Source organism: Carassius auratus, unplaced genomic scaffold, assembly GCF_003368295.1.
Source record: "Carassius auratus strain Wakin unplaced genomic scaffold, ASM336829v1 scaf_tig00029225, whole genome shotgun sequence".
In the NCBI taxonomy this organism is placed as follows: domain Eukaryota; kingdom Metazoa; phylum Chordata; class Actinopteri; order Cypriniformes; family Cyprinidae; genus Carassius; species Carassius auratus.
In genome coordinates this window covers 27501-44476 of record NW_020525753.1, presented here as the reverse complement: position 1 = coordinate 44476, position 16976 = coordinate 27501, and the positions used below count along the sequence as shown (strand labels likewise).

General features: G+C 34.0%; 1 protein-coding gene across 2 annotated transcripts; it reads right to left on the bottom strand.

Moving 5' to 3' along the window:
* Positions 1–3237: 3237 nt before the first annotated feature.
* LOC113079787 (serine/threonine-protein kinase H1-like) lies at positions 3238–12496 on the bottom strand. Of its 2 annotated transcripts, XM_026251995.1 has the most exons (4): positions 11846–12496; positions 10220–10976; positions 4083–4410; positions 3238–3876 (listed from the first exon to the last, which is right to left on the bottom strand). In XM_026251995.1, the coding sequence occupies exons 1-3, from the start codon at positions 12115–12117 to the stop codon at positions 4093–4095; spliced, it is 1347 nt and encodes a 448-aa protein (XP_026107780.1). In that variant the 5' UTR covers positions 12118–12496; the 3' UTR covers positions 3238–3876; positions 4083–4092. The 2 variants fall into 2 exon arrangements, with proteins under 2 accessions (XP_026107780.1, XP_026107779.1); XM_026251994.1 differs by having other exon boundaries at positions 3238–4410.
* Positions 12497–16976: the final 4480 nt, after the last annotated feature.

Genomic DNA, 16976 nt, shown 5'->3' with positions numbered 1-16976 from the left:
AAGCATGAGTGAACTGAGCTCATCAAGGACTTGTCTCAACATGTAGTCAAAACAGTTTATGACTTTCACACCCACAAAGCACCGGTGGCAGGAAATGATCTATAATTTACCCCCTTCAATCCAGTTCATAGTTGTCTCAGTCTTCGTGGTGGAAAATTTGAATGTTTTAGGTGCGTGTTTGGTGCATCTTGACATTGTGTTTTCACCATCATACAGAAGTGACTGTCTGACTAGAATTAAATGTGAGCTTGTGCATTGGGTTGAGGAAGTGAGAGTAACAAAGCAATTCACACTGACAAATACCGTCCGATCTGATTTCATGCTGAGGCCCAAGATTGCCGTCAGTTTAGTACAAGAAATTGTGCAGAATTTTGTCACATTTCTTGCATTATACATATTTGCAATTCTATTTGTTAAAATACTTTTCAGCCATTACCTTCATCATGTATGTAAAAACAGTAGTTAAAAATCAACAACAACAGAAAAACAACAGTCATGTTAGGCAATTTAGAAATCCTGGTTAAGACATAGTTGGGGGGAAAAAGAGAACATATTGTCATCATAAATTTATTTAAAATCCTATAGATTTATATTTTCTTAACGCATGTTCCTGGTCATATTGGGAATGATTTATTGTGCATGTTATTCCAATGATATTCTGAAACAGCTTTCCTTTTCTGGTGTGAGCTGATGTCATTTTGAAATATGAGACATGTGGGGACATGTGGGGACAAAGTAGGTTGTGAAATGCTGATTCATACTTTTTAAGCAATCTAAACGATTGACACTTTTGATTGTCATAAATTGCATTAAGCTCTTTTTTGGGCCTAAAAGCATGTAACTTACATACTTAAACCACCAGACAGTAGAGCAGTGTTGTTGCAGTGCCCATGTAATGCAGTGCTGTCAGTGAGAGGTTGTTTGGGTGTTATGTAACACACTCCTGGGGAAAAGGCCACTTTCCTCCCCTAATGACCCATCTTTTCTGTGCTCATCCATGTCTAACTGTCTCTCTTCCTTGTTTTTCTATATATATATATATATATATATATATATATATATATATATATATATATATATATATATATATATATATATATATATATATATATATATATATATATGTGTGTGTGTGTGTGTGTGTGTGTGTGTGTGTGTGAAGTCCAGTATTGTTGTGATGCAGGATAGCAGTGGTCACGTGATTGTAAGACGCCCTCTAGTGCTCACAGATAGACATGCACAGTGTTTCCACTTCCTCATGAGGATGTTTCATCTGGATGTTTGTTGACATGTTCATTTTAATTCACATTTTAATACAGTTTTAAGAAACAGTTCACCAGAAATAAAAAGATCCGTCATTATTTACTCACCCTCATGTCGACTCAGACTGATTTGATTTATTATTGTGGTTCATGGTGTTTCATTTTCATATAATAAAGTGAAAGAGCACCTGAACCTGCCCAAACATGAGGAAACAGCACTACAGAGTATATCGGTGTTGTGAAAGTAACACATGGTCTTTCACAGGGAGAAAAGGTCAAAGAGCAGAAGTGTGACTTCTCAAATCTCCTGTTACATTTACGTTTTATTCATTTAGCAGCTGCTTTTATCTCATCCAAAAACATAAGCAATTCATTAAGTTCATTCCTAAGTGACCTTTGACCTTGAAACTGTTATACAGGAAGCTGGTGTCTTTTGAATGAATTAATAAATGAATGGCTAATAAAATAATGGCACACAATGCTCACAAAGAAAAAAAAGGTCAGAAAACTGCAAGCTGAGCAGCTCATTTCAAGCGCTATAAGTACCAATACAATTATTTACAAATGGTTAATTTGTACTTGTTTAACCCCACATTTCCTACCAGACTTACACTGAAATTAAATTCTTGTACTTTCATACAAAGCATGGGAATTCAGAAGCAAGCAAACTGTTTATGGTTATTTTATCGCTCATTCTGTTTCATGTACAGGTTTTTTTTTTTCTTTTTGTAAAGTCATCACCACACATCATTAACAAATATTAAGCTGAGAGCAGGACGGCCCAATGCACAAAACAGCTTTATATGAACATGTATATTAAAGAGCTTTAAATATTTCCTACCTCTAGTCTAAACCCCAGAGAAAAAGAAAACAGTTGCAAAATGAATTAAAATCCATTTATGAGTAGAAGAAAACAGATGTAATGAGGATTATATCTAATATGGTGGGCAAATTAAAATGTATCTGTTTATTTCTCAGTATATAATACGCATAGGAACATTTTCCGCATTTTATCACATATAAATATTATTGCAAAAAGATATATACATATAAATAAACATAACTCTGCCACAATAGTTCTGTCCTACTTATGTAACAGAAAAAAATATAATATATATTTGTTATATTTATAATATAATATTTATCCAACAGAGGGCAGTCACTCCCTATTTTTTTTATTTACTTCATATGTAAACAGTGATAAAGGACATATAATGTTACAATTTTATAGTTTCAAAGCAATAAAAGCATGCCATGAATGCACCAGTGATGACTGTGTCAAGATAAAACTCCCTAAAATGTCAAATAGCAAGTCAAAATATCTCCAGCCTGTATGTTCAATAATGCTTTAGTCTTGTTTCAAGACAAAACTAAGAAAAAACACTGATTATAAACCCAAACTTTGACTTTAAAAAGATTCTTAATGTGAAGCTCAGGAGACACAACACAAACTCCTGAAAGTTTCACCTGAAGCGTATCTTGATCTCTTTTGAACACTTTTTTATGTTTGATAGAGCTAGTGTTGAGTTTTAAAGATCTCTGCAGTATTTCTGACATTAAGCCACATTATTTCCATTGATTGCTGCTGTCAGAATGTTCTGTGTAGCCTTAATAACAGAGCGAGGAAAGTCCTTGAACCCAAGTGAAAACGCAATCCTCCATCTTCTTTTAAGGATGTCAGTTTGAAGGCTTTGGCAGATTCCACATCACATTGTTGTCAACATCATTTGCTTAATCTTTACAAGGATTGAACACTTAAGACACACTTAACATATCTAAATTAGATAAAAGATAGTTAGATAGTTAACTAATAGATAGTTTTTATTTTCAACAGTTTTGGGGTTTGGATTTTTTAATATTAAAAAATATATTTTATGTTCATCAAGGCTGCATTTCTGGATAATAAAAATACATTAAATAATATGATTATATTGTGAAATATTCTAACAATATAAAACAGCCATTTTCTATTTTAATACATTTTAAAATGTAATTTATTTCTGTGATGGAAAGCTGAAGTACTCCAGTCTTCATTATCAAATGATCCTTCAGAAATCATACAGTGTTGAAAACATTGTGCCTCTTTATCTTCTCATGGAAACAGTGATACTTTTTTTCATTTTATGATGAATTCATTATATAAAATATGCATATATTCAACATTAGAAATGACCTTACTGTCAATTTGCTCTCAATTCAGTGCATCCTTGCTGACTAAAAGTATTAATTCCTTCACACGATCAATCTACAGAGACTCATCCTAATGTAAAAACACAGTCATATGAAAAGAAGCAGGACAGAAAATCTGCAGATCAGACCATTTGAGATTATACTCCCTGCCCATTTGCATTTTAGACTTATGCATGACTTTTCATTGCTAAAAAAACATATATTAAAAATAGAATGGTGAGTTTGTTATCATCTCACATTCATCTGATTAATGAAGGAATGCATGTGGGAGAACAGAGCAGAGGTGCTGATCTGTGCTCTTCTTTTTATAGTGGAGGCTTTAAACTCCTTCGCTGTTCATCATGAGAAGGAGATTAATAATATGCTGAAGATCCTGAAAAATTAATATAGCACCATCATATAAGTATGGATGCACATGATTTACCTGTCAGAAAAAGAAAGATTAAAAGGATTAAAAAGGATCATGTGCATTTTTCCTCCTTTCATTTTTTTTTCTTGACATTCACTTATGATGCAATTCCTTTCAGTGATCATTCCTCTCTGATCTTTAGAATTAAACAGGTTGTTGATAGCACAGATGAGTGATAGTGCTGTTGGATAAAATAATGGATCCATGCTAACCAGCCAAACCTTCAACTTGCTAAGCAGCGATCTTCTGGCACTGTGACCTGTCACTGAGCCCTAACCGTGGCCCAGAACCCAGCCGTGACCCAGACCTCATTGATATCCGAGACCCAGGAGTAGAGCCCGAGCTGGGGCATCGAGAGGAGGCCCGTGACGCCCGCCGCTGGAGGTTTCGGGAAATGGAGCGGTGTAGGTTCTTGTTGGAGGAACAGGCTGCCATGCTGACCAGCCAAGGATGCTTGAGAGTTTCCTCAGCAGTCATCCGGTGCTCGGGCTCAAGGGTCAGGAGACGATCGATGAAGCTTTTGGCCAATGAAGATACTGATTTCCATGGCTAAAAGAGAGATCGGGAGAAAAAGAAAATGCCAGTATAATTAAAGTCCATTTATATCCCCCATCCCACAAACTTTCAGACAGTGAAAGGTATTAAAAATAAAATAAAATAAAATAAAATAAAATAAACAGTGGAAGTGCCATTCAATAGGTAAGGTCAAAAATAAAATAAAATAAAATAAACAGTGGAAATGCCATACAATAGGTAAGGTCAAAAATAAAATAAAATAAAATAAAAAAACAAATCAACAGTGAAATGTGCTATACACTAAATAGTGTTCAAAAGTAAAATAAATAAAATAAATCAACAGTGAAATGTTCCACAGTAAATAGTTGTTCAAAAAAAATTAATAAATAAATGTTTTTCTATCTATCTATATATATATATATATATATATATATATATATATATATATATATATATGACCTCAGCTGTTCATTGTGTATGTGTATTTAATACATTACATTTCAAATGCGCTGTTAAAACTGAACCCCATTCATTTCTAATATTGGGATCCTTCTAAAGTTTCAGTATGTTTTAATAATACATAATATAAATTTCTTATTGATTTTTTTTTTATACCTTTAAATAAATAAAAAATAAGATATTTTCAGATTAACACCACTTGTCTGGAGAGAATGTTCTGACAGATATGAGCGTGATTCGGTAATCTTGAAAAGACTCCCAAGTAATGAAAAATCTTTAGCAGAATCCTTATATTGATCTCTGAATCAGTAACTCGGTAAGTTTGTAACTCGCTCCAGCAAACCCTGCTGCCCACATTTTTCCTGCATGAAATCGATTCATTGCTGGTTTGGCATTCAGTCTGTGTTTAGAACAGCATCAACTCATCTGGTCTGAGAGCTAACACAGCACAGCTATGGCTGTAAATGTCACTGCGTACATACTGGCGGCATGGAGGCCGGACCGCCGTCTTCTGACCACCAATGACCTGTGCCACCGACGCTTCTGCCTCTTAAGCTGCATTAGATACACAACATGGCATTTCCGCCTCGTCGCTGTTTGAATGTGAGGACATTAGTCAATAAATGTCAGCGGTTCTCAATAGATCTGTGACTCATCGCTAATTTGAAGTTAATAACCATCTCTGGCATAAGAGAAGCACTCAGACGATTTTATTCTATGGTAAAACAGGACAAAAAACAAGAAAAAATGCAAGAGTAAACAATGTGAATTGCAAAAATGTATAAAATATGTGATTTATATTATAAAGTGGATGAGCGACGAACAGGAAAATGGCACATTGTAAACATCCTTAGAACAATACACAAAATTAACTGGAATAATTATTTGGAATGAACTTCCTTTCTTTCTCTCTTTCTTTCTTTCTTTCTTTCTTTCTTTCTTTCTTTCTTTCTTTCTTTCTTTCTTTCTTTCAAAATAAAATAAAATAAAATAAGATCAAATAAAATAAAATAAAATAAAAATTATATTAATTGAAAAAAATATATAAAAACCTAAATAAATAGCACAATATTTTGTAAATATTAAAACCAATAAATACAATTAAATAACAATAAATAAATAAATAAATACATAAATAAATATTGATTGACTGATTAAAAAATATTTTGAAAAACTAATAAATAGTTAATAAATATTTTGTAAAAATTACAACCAATAATTACATTTAGATAAGAATAAACAAAAAACAAATAAACAAATAAATAAATAGTAAAAAAAAAAATAAAAAAAAAAATCCTTGCTGAAATATGCGGTAATAGAAGTGGCTAAACTGATAAAGTAGAAATGCAATCAATGCTTTTGTTGAAAAATAATCTTCATCCATTCATCTCTAACAAGGTATTACAAAACAACAGGACAATAAGAATAATAAATATTAATGTGAAAAAAAATGTTAGAAAAAGTGTAAATTATCAATGTAATTATCAATAAATTATATATATTTTAAAAATATTATTAATAAATTCATAATTATTGATTAAACACAAAATAATTGTTCTGAATAAGATTAATCTATTTACTGAACATCGGAATAAAACATTAAAATGACTGTAGAAGTTGTGATTTTAACATCCTTTCCCACACATTATTTGCACCGACTGCAAAAGTTGATGATAACTACACTCTGTAGTTCACATGACAATATAGCATGAAGCACATGCAACTGTCTGATTGTAAGGAGTAAGCTAGCTTTCCATTCTGAACACATCTTCTCTCACTCCCACACATTCAGTAAAGACTATAAATCAGCCATGAAATTGACAATTGCAAGTCGGCTGCTGACGAATAGATTTTAAAGAGCAGGTTTCATTCAAACACACACAGAAACACTTTTAAAAAACAAAAACGTGTGTGAGTTTTACAAGAAAACATTAAAGTACATTAGTTTTGCTGTGGTCTGTATCAAACGAAGTAAAGAATCCAGCAATTACATCAAGAAAAAGAGAGAAATCAGACATCAATAAAACATAGCGAGAGCCAAACGACCATCTCTGGTGTTCTGCGTCCAATCTACCATTCTGAGTCTATCATACCGAGTGATTGTGTATTCATGTGGTTAAATATATATGTATATATCTGCAGAAGTGTGGCTCCATGTGCATGTGTTTAACCTATAAAGGACAGTTGAATCGTTTCTAATTACACACCATAACAGCATCTGAATTCACAGCGAGATGCAGATAAAAAATGAACCCTGAAATTAGGCTTTAATGAAAAAGGTTCAGTCCTTATTTGAAGTTGTTTTAGGTTCTCCAGAGTCTTTAATAAGTGTGTGAATGCAATCTGTGTAGTATTTAATGAGAGAAATCATCAGGTCAAACGAGTGAGATGAAACACATTTGCGCTGAATTATCTCAGGTGTGTTCGGCGCACAGCGTGTCTCCACTGTGAGATGTTGTGATTAACATTAATATATATGAAATACAAGTAGGCAGAGAACTTAAAAATAGAATGCATATTAAAAATCCATAGAAACATTCATCAGAAACCAAGCAGTAAATGAAGATATAGGAATATATATATATATATATATATATAAATGCATGTACCATAGTCTTGTGTTTTATTTTTTGTCGTTTCAAACATCTAATTTTTGAGTAAAAATGTAATTAACATGATAAAAGCTAAATGCTAATCTGCAAAGTACAAATGTTACAAATATTTTTGTAAATTGTAAATAATATACTGTAAAATATATATATATATATATATATATATATATATATATATATATATATATATATATATATATAAAATATTATTTCAGTCTTTCTACATAAAATTTTCATTTTTAATTTATCTCGGGGTTTATATATATATATATTAGGGGTGTAACGATACGCGTATTCGTATTGAACCGTTCGGTACGACGCTTTCGGTTCGGTACGCGGTACGCATTATGTATACCGAACGGTTCGTTGGAGTAATTAATTATATTTGAAAAAAAAAAAAAAAAGAGAGAGAAAGAAATATAATGATATGTGTTCAACAAGGTAGCCCAATAACCCAAACAATGTAACAGGCAACACCCCTGACACTCCCGAAGAAGAAAAAAACACCATCTTATATGTTTATGTTAGGCTACTCAGCAGGCGCTCGCTCACTCAGTACACGCTGAAGGCTCGTTGCAAAATAGCCAATGCGTTTAACAGACTAGAAATGAGAAGATCCTCCAATAACCAACAGGTCTGGTGTTTGGGTGCACTTTGGATTCCCTTTAAGCTATAATGGTGATGGCAAGAGAGTGGTGGATAAAAAAACAACGGTATGTCGCATCTGCAACATGACAGGGTACACCAGCGGGATTACAAAAAAAAAAAAAAAAAAAAACCAGCGGGAATATCTGGGATATATGCGTCAGTACTATCTGGGAAAAGACGAAAAAAAGGAGAAACATGCACGCAGCAAACTATCCCTGCAGCATTTAGACACTATAGCTTACAGGGAATCCAACCCAAACACCAGACCTGTTGGTTATTTTAGGATCTTATATTTCTGGTCTGTTAAAGGTATATATATATATATACAATTCTAAAATGGTTTTAAAGTAAATCCTACTCTTTTTTTTAATTACTTGGGTCAGCTTCAAACAGATGCATGGAAAGCTGCACAAAAAAGGAATGAAAACAATAAATACTCAATGCAATTATCCAAATGGGTTAAACGGCCAGACTTTAAGTGCGGTCCTGTGGCTTTATAGCTTCATATCCATGCAAAGGAATGACATCGTAGATATTAACCCACTTATTACAGTCTTGCTCTACAGCTACCAATTATATTGTGACTCAGTAGTCCCAAACCAAAAAATAAAAAATAATAATTCCCACATGTGTCTGATTACTGTCTGTGAGCAGCAGGATTACAAATAGCTTTATAGTTAATGTTCTTTCTCTTCAGGAGAACAGCAATTATTGTTGTACAATTGCACCCATAATTTCACAGCTCTGGGGGTTGGAAGCGATAAAGAAATCTGTGTGTCTGTGTGTGTTTGCAGTTTAAGGGTGATAAAAGCCTTGTGGTGGATCTCCTCTCCCCTCTGATTACCACCTCTCACCTCTCTCACACACACACACACATGCTCACACACACCCTTGAGATGAGGCGAGTGGACGACACATCAGTCAGGTAGCTGCTGGCTGTTTACACAGGTGACCGGATTTCACCTTCCCACACACACAAACTCTGTTTGCCCTTTAATTCACACTCGGCTGGATGTTTCATCACTCTGCTGCAGGTCATTCCAGGCATCTCAGTGCTGGTGGTCTGGTTAGGCCATCACAAGCTTCAATATGATTATTAAAGACTGTATTCAATATAAAAATGAATAAACTACCATTACAATAGGCCCTAATAATTGCATACTTAAGGAAAAATGTATGAATGCCATTATGGCGTTTGATAACATAAATATATTCTGGTTGAAATCAAAGTTCATCAAGGCTGCATTTATATGCTCAGAAATACAAAACAGTAATGTTGTGAAATGTTATTACAATTTAAAGTAAGTATTTTAATAATTAAAATAAATATTTGTCTATTTTAATATATTTTAAAATGTAATTTATTCCTGTGAGGCAAAGCTGAATTTTCAGCATCACTACTTCAGAAATCATTTTAATATGCTGACTTGCTGCTCGAGAAACATTTGTTATTATTATCAATGCTAATATTTTGCATAAACTGTGAAACATTTTTATGTCAGGATTCTCTGATGAAAATCATAGTCTGCTAAAGAAAAGATTTGTGTTTTTACACATGCAAAATATGGTTTGCATCAAGCCTCCAAAATGAAAATGAGGAATAAATTCTTAATATGTTTTTAGGTTTTTGTGACAGGTCTGATTTACCTTTTAGAAAATATGTTCACACTCAGGCCATCCAAGATGTTGATGAGTTTGTTTCTTCATCACAAATGATTTGGAGAAATGTGGCATTGCATCACTGCTCAGTAATGGATCATCTGCAGTGAATGGGTGCCGTCATAATGAGAGTCCAAACAGCTGATAAAAACATCACAATAATCCACACCACTCCAGTCCATCAATTAATATTTTCTGAAGTAAAAAGCGGCACATTTTTGCGAAACAAATCCATCTTTAAGACGTTCTTAACTTCAAACCTCTGCTTCTGGCACCCATTCACTGCAGAGGATCCATTACAGAGCAAGTGATGCAATGCTACCTTTCTCCAAATCTGATGAAGAAACAAACTCATCTACATCTTGGATGGGTAAATTCAGCACATTTTCATTTTGACTGAACTGTACCTTTAAACTCGCAAATAAAAACGCATATTGTGTGAGGAAAAGCATTGTGACACTCACATCTCCATGGAAACTGTAGCTGCCCCTGAGAATGGCCCTGAAGAGTCGCGGTCGGCTGCTCTGGTCGAAGGGCAGCGAGCCGCTCAGCAGGATATAAGTGATGACTCCCAGCGCCCACATATCCACCGCGCTGCTACAGGGTCTCCGCGCCAGCATCTCAGGGGCCAGGTACTCCGGCGTGCCGCAGAGCGTCCTCACAGCCCAGTCTTTAGCCTGACAGCTCTTCTCAACATCTACAGAGTCGAAATCTGCATCCTGAGTCATAACAGCTGTATCTCCTCTGCTCTGAAATGAAACCGTCGTCTTGTTCTCCCAGCAAGCGAGTCCAAAGTCTGTTATGATCAGTCGCGAGTCCTGTCCCGGATGGTAGTACAGCAGGTTTTCGGGTTTGAGGTCCCTGTGGATGACGCCCAGTGTGTGTAGATAGCGCAGCCCGCTGGACACCATCATCAAGGCCTTGGTGGCGTCCCGTTCTCTGAAGGTTCCTCGGGCGATCACGCGCTCCAGGAGCTCTCCTCCCGTGGCCAGCTCCAGAACCAGATAGACACGATACTGCGTCTCGAACACCTCGGCCAGGCGGATGACATTGCAGTGGTTCACCCGTCGCAGGACCCCGAGCTCTGACTGACAGGCCTCGTGACCCTCACGACCTTTGACCTCCAGAAGTTTAATGGCGAAGGGTTGGCGTGTGCGTCTGTGCTCAGCACGTACCACGCGGCTGAAGCTACCGCTGCCGATCAGAGCCTTGATGTCATACCTAAAACAGATATGAACTGTTTTTAGTCATATTTTGAATTATTTTATTCATTTTATTTTGCATTTTCATTTTAATTTGTGACAAATCGAGAATGTTGCTTTGTGAGATATCTGATATAAGATATTGAATTGAATTTAATTTAATTTAATTTAATAACCCTAACCCTAACCCTAATTCAATTTCCAGTTAAAGTAACAAGTGTTTTATGCTTTAAGTTTTAGGTGTAGTTATATATTTTATATGTTAAGTTATGGTTTATTTTATTTCAAGTCACAATTTTTTTTTTAATGGTTTTATTTTAGTTAACTTCAGTAACTCTATGCACAGAAGCATCTGCTATTAGAGACTATTTTGTTGCTGTAATTGGATTCATCAAATTAAATAACATCACTTTATTTCATAAATGAGATTTCATTATTACTTTTAGGCTTGGATTAAAAACTGTGAGTGGCACTGGTGGACTAATAAATATAATAAAGCATTTAATTATAGCAGGGATCTGTAATTGACACATCATGTTTGATATTTTAATTCTGCCATCCAGACTGAAATAATAAAGTTTACTGCATTCTTCATAAAGGTTATGTTAGGAATGAAATTCTAGCTTTGTGCTTACTGCATACTTTTGAGAGATATAATAATATTTAACATCTTACAGTTTTTACTGTATTTTTAATCAAATAAATACAGACTTAGTAAAACTTACCTTCTCCAGATGTTTCAATGGTAGTGTATAAAACAAAACTTTAGCTTAACTTGCAAATGCATACAGAAAGTGTACATATTGTGCACAATATAGCATACATTCTTTATACCAGTACTATTTTTGCAGTAAAGCAGATACTATTCTGCCAACAGAACATCAGTACCTCGCTGTGACGCGTGGATCAAACTTTGCACGAAACTTTGCATTAGGATTCGTCATCCGCTCCTCCAGATGAACCGATTCTTTGACTTCTTCTGATATTGCTCTCCGGGAAGCCCTTCTGTCACTTCTCCTCCTCCAAAGCCAAGCCTGTTGTTTCTCTTTACAGTTTTCCTTGTCAGTCTCTTGTTTCTTGAAGTTCACAACAGAGTTGATAAGGCAAAAATATCCATTTTTGGAGGGCTCAGGTAACACTTTTCCAGAGCTAGTTCCCATTATAAACACCTTATAGGGTGAGATGCGTGGTTTTAACCCATACAGATGCTCTTAGATGGGCTGACACTTGCCAGAGTGAATAAACCTTCATAGATCCTCCTAATGGATGCATGACTTTGGGTTGGTTGAAGAGCAGCTGTTGCGCACCTGCACACGACTGCTGCATTTCCAGCACAAGTGCAACAACTCACACCTGAGTGACAGCTGTTTGATCCATGCCTATTTTAGAGGCCTTTTAACAACACCATCATTGCCCTGTAACAAAACAAAGAAAGCTTGATCAACTATGGAGTTATATTTATATAGCAATGAAAAGGCAGGTTTTTATAGTAATAAATAAATAGATGAGTACATTAAGATAAACTTTGTAAAATGCTGTTTGAGGGCCACATTTTGTCTTGTGAATGCCTGAAAAAAAAAAAAAAAAAAAAAAAAAACATTTAGATTTTTTTTTTTAAATTTGAAAACACTAAAAAGTCAAATCTACTGTATAAATACAAATGACTAAGTTCAGATTTTTTTTAATTTTCAGTAAAAAAAGGGTACCATTTCATGAAAATGACTCTTCATTTTCCTTTCATAACTCTTTATGTATGGTTATTAAGAGAAGAAGGTAAATACAGAACATTAACATTAACGGAATATATTCATAGACAAATAAACACCCAATATATACCATGTAAATTTTAATGGCATTTTTTCCCAATAATCATTAAAATGTAAACGACAGTCTGTGGAAGACTTGACAATTCCCAGTTCATAGACCGGAAGTAGATTACCTAAAACAAATATGAACACCTTTTGAGATACTATAGTTTTTATTCTGAATGTTTTTATTTATAGATTTTCCATTTTCATTTTAATTTCAGTAACATTTTTATCATTTTGTAGCAGTTTGTCATTGTAATAATAAAAAAAGTGTTTATACAGTTTTTTTTTTCCAATTAATGTCAATATAGTTTTTATTACTTTTTATCTCAGTTTTAGCTATTATGTTACAATGTTATTAATAATATTAGTTTTATTGATATTTGAATTCCTTTTTTTCCATCAGGTTGTTACCTTGGCAGCTTTCTGATATATTTAAGTTTATTTTTTTGTCAATTTAAAAAAAGAAGTCAGTTTTTACTCCTAGACTGAAAATAGATAAAAATAAAATCTTAAATGTTTGTTTTTATCCTTTTTAGCTTAAAAGTTAAAATAAATAAATAAATAAATAAATAAATTACTTTTCTCCTCAAATTCTTCCATCAAAGCTAAATCTAAGGAATTTTAGCATAAGCTTCAAAGAAAAAGACGATATTTAAATGCAACATAATTACAAACTTCATTAAGACTCATGCATTATAAAAGAGCAACAAACAAGTAATAAAATCCCAGTCACAAATCACAACACATTAAATCACACTGATTCATCAGAACAAGCCTGACAATTCTGTAAGATTCAGACTAAAATGGTGAAGGAATGGGTAATTCATTTCTGAAGTTCCCAACTCCTGTGAGCTGTAGGCCTAATATTTCTGCATAACATCTGATCTTTAATCTCAAAAAGCACAAAGCCATTTCCCATCACATTTAAGTGTGCTGTAAATGAAGCAGAATAGAATGAGCTCATTTAAAATAATCTTTTGGTGCAGCCTGAAAATAATACTGCGGTGCCTTGAGTCATAGCGTCTGGATCCTTTTGGATATAATGAAAACACATCTAATGGCATTATACTGACACTTTAAAATAAGATTAATATACAGACGGCCACAAGCATGATTGATAAAGTAGATCTTTAACACTCTGCCCCGATGTCGTTTTCAATGTTTCCACTAGAGTGCAATATTGAGATTTCTATAAAGTTGATTGAAATAAATGGATGGAGAGCGTAATTAACTTGTTTTGACTGCTGCGATCATCCATCGTAATCCCCACATAATCCAGACCTAATCCATTGCCTAATCTGAAACCTTAATTGCCATGGAAACCACACAATACACTCATCATCCCTTCATTTACACTCATATGAAGGGCCTGTTTTGTTTTGCTTATGATGTCACTTATCAGGCAGCATGATAAATGCAGTCGACACACATGACAAAGTGAAGAATCAGACTCAATTATAATCGTTCAGATGGATTTGGCAGGAGAAACTTGAATTTCTAACCTTTGTCTGGTACAAGAACTTATCCTTGATAAACAGGAAATGAGCAGGAGGGGATGTCAGCATCCTGTTTTATGAAAAGCATCGCTACATTACGCTCTTAACTGCTAGTGTAAAATCGATACGAGTGGTCAAACAGTCTTGAGACTGAACAAGCTAAATGCACTGATATGCTCAAACTGAAACAATTTAAAGCAGTTTTGTCTTGAAAAATAACAGCTGAGTCCAGAAGTTCAGAAATCTGGCTTACTGTTGAATACAGCATGCCATATACTTCATTCTAACCTTTTTTTTTTAATATGAAGAAAAATATTATAATATTACAAACATTATAAACTAAAACATTAAAATATGAAATAAAATATAAAATTATACATGAATTCTTGTTTGTTAAAGAAAAGCATATCTTCATCATTTATTAATTAATGCATGAGATGGTTAAATAGAAGTATTCATGACATTGCATGAAGCATAATTATTATCTTGAAAACACATATTTTTATTCAATTTTGTGTTAAAATGTAAAGCACAAAAATACATGCAAAAATAACTAACACTGTACAATCAAGTTGAACACATTGCATTGTGGGATACAGACTACTATAGTTAAACTGAAGCAAAAAAATAAATTTAATTAAATAAAATTACAAAAATATTGTATATGTATTTATAGAATGCACACTCATTATGCATACTCTCATGCATATTTCTTAATTTTGAATGACCTTTGAATTTTGTAAATAATCCACACTAACAGTGTATGTTTGTGTGAGTGTGTTTATTGCCTCCACCATTAAAGTTTACACTCCTCCTGAGCAACAACACAAAATGTGATCACAGCTGCTGGAGAACTCCTGTCTTTATGAGTAGAAATGGAACGTAATGGAACACGTCTCTGTGACTACCAATAACAATCCCAGTTTTATTAAAACCCAAATCCGAGTCTTACAGTCTTGGCAGTGAGATGATGAGGTTGTGGGAGAACGGTCAGAGTGCAGCATGGCAGACGTGTTACAAGGACTAATTCAGCCAAAACTGAAAAATCTGTCATCATTTATTCACCCTCATGCTGTTCCAAACCCGTTTGGTGTTATTTTTTCTCTGTGGGACACAAAAAGGAAATTTGGAAGAATCTTCACGTACTTTAGAGGTTTTTTTCAGCCAACAATGTTTCTGAATGTTGAGTCTGAATATGACGGTGACAGACTTTCGCTCTTAAATGGATCGTTCATCCAAAAATGAAAATTATTGTCATCAGTTACATTGTTTCTTTCTTCTGTTGAATACAAAAGATAATATGGAAAAATACAATGCAAGTCAAAGGCTACCATCAACTCTTCAGTTTTGGTTTGGAACAAGGATGAGTAAACAACATAATTATTATTATTTATTTATTTATTCAGGTGAACTCTCTCTTAAATTTAGTCATATATTACGCAAAGATTGTAAGGATGCATGATGCATGTATTATGATTTTTGTTAATTTTATAACTTGACAGTCATAGTGTTGAATAGCAAATATATGTGAAGATGAAAATGGAAAAATTACCATCACATGGGTTTGATATGACATAAGGGTGAGTAAATATTAGCAAGAAAAAATATACATATAATTCAATAAATATTTCAAAAGCTTTGGGTTGGTTAGACCTTCTTTCTTTCTTTCTTTCTTTCTTTCTTTCTTTCTTTCTTTCTTTCTTTCTTTCTTTCTTTCATTTTAATAAGTGTCTTTTGCCCACCAGTGCTGCATTTATTTGATTAAAATACCCTAATATTGTGAAATATTATTACAATTTAAGATAACTGTTTTCTATTTAATATATTTTAAAATGCTATTTATTCCTGTAATAATAAATTAAAAAATTCAATAGAAATATGTTGATAGTAAATTATATGATGAAGAAATCTTTTATAGCACCATACATGCCACTTTTTTAAAATCAATTTAATATGCCCTTTAACGCTAGATATTCATTAAAAACAATAAAAAAAATGGACAGACCCCAAACTTTTGAAAAGTTGCATATATATTTAAAAGAAACCAAAATATCAATATCTGAAGGAACATTTTGACATTTTCCAGATAAGACATTTTCTATGTTCATATTTTATGAACTCAAAAGTGCTTTTAGAGAGAAATAAATAAATAAAAGCAGTAATACTGGCTGAAGGCGCTGTCGTTGAAACATATCCATTCATCCTTTGCCTTTAATGAACACTTCAAACTAAATGATGTGCTCTGAGTCTTACATATTAGCGAGACTTGTAATTGAAGAATTGATTGCAGGCACCGTAGTTCATTAGACATCAGTGGGCAAAAGGACTTATTTACCTTTCAGGTCCGTGCAAATTTGACGAAATCAATCACTCGGTCCACCCACTCACCTTTTCTTTGCATCCATTTCCCTAGTTTTCGTTCTTTCCACAAGGATCTGGTGAAGCTGTGTTTTTTCTGGTCATCCTGCTGAGCTGCTTCTGCAATAAGGAGCTGGGATGTGGCCCTGCGGCGTGAAAACTAAACTAATCAGTCTGGGGAGTGGGGCCGGCTGCAGCAGAGACTCCTTCGTCACAGCAATGGCCTGTTTCTCTCGGGAGAGCCTGATGAATACTCTCATTTTCCAGCGGACAGTCCGTCGGAGGAACAGGAGCAGAGGGAGGTGGGGTCGGAAGAGGTCAGTGGATAAATAGGCCATGACGCCTTGATTGAGC

What these genes read in the sequence shown, in the direction of transcription:
- LOC113079787 (XM_026251994.1), bottom strand. Translation starts at nt 12,117, where the DNA reads ATGGGAACTAGCTCTGGAAAAGTGTTACCTGAGCCCTCCAAAAATGGA. An exon ending in GATCCACGCGTCACAGCGAG is followed by an intron (nt 10,977 to 11,845) that starts GTACTGATGTTC and finishes TATCTGTTTTAG; the next exon opens with GTATGACATCAAGGCTCTGA. An exon ending in GCTACAGTTTCCATGGAGAT is followed by an intron (nt 4,411 to 10,219) that starts GTGAGTGTCACA and finishes TCTCTCTTTTAG; the next exon opens with CCATGGAAATCAGTATCTTC.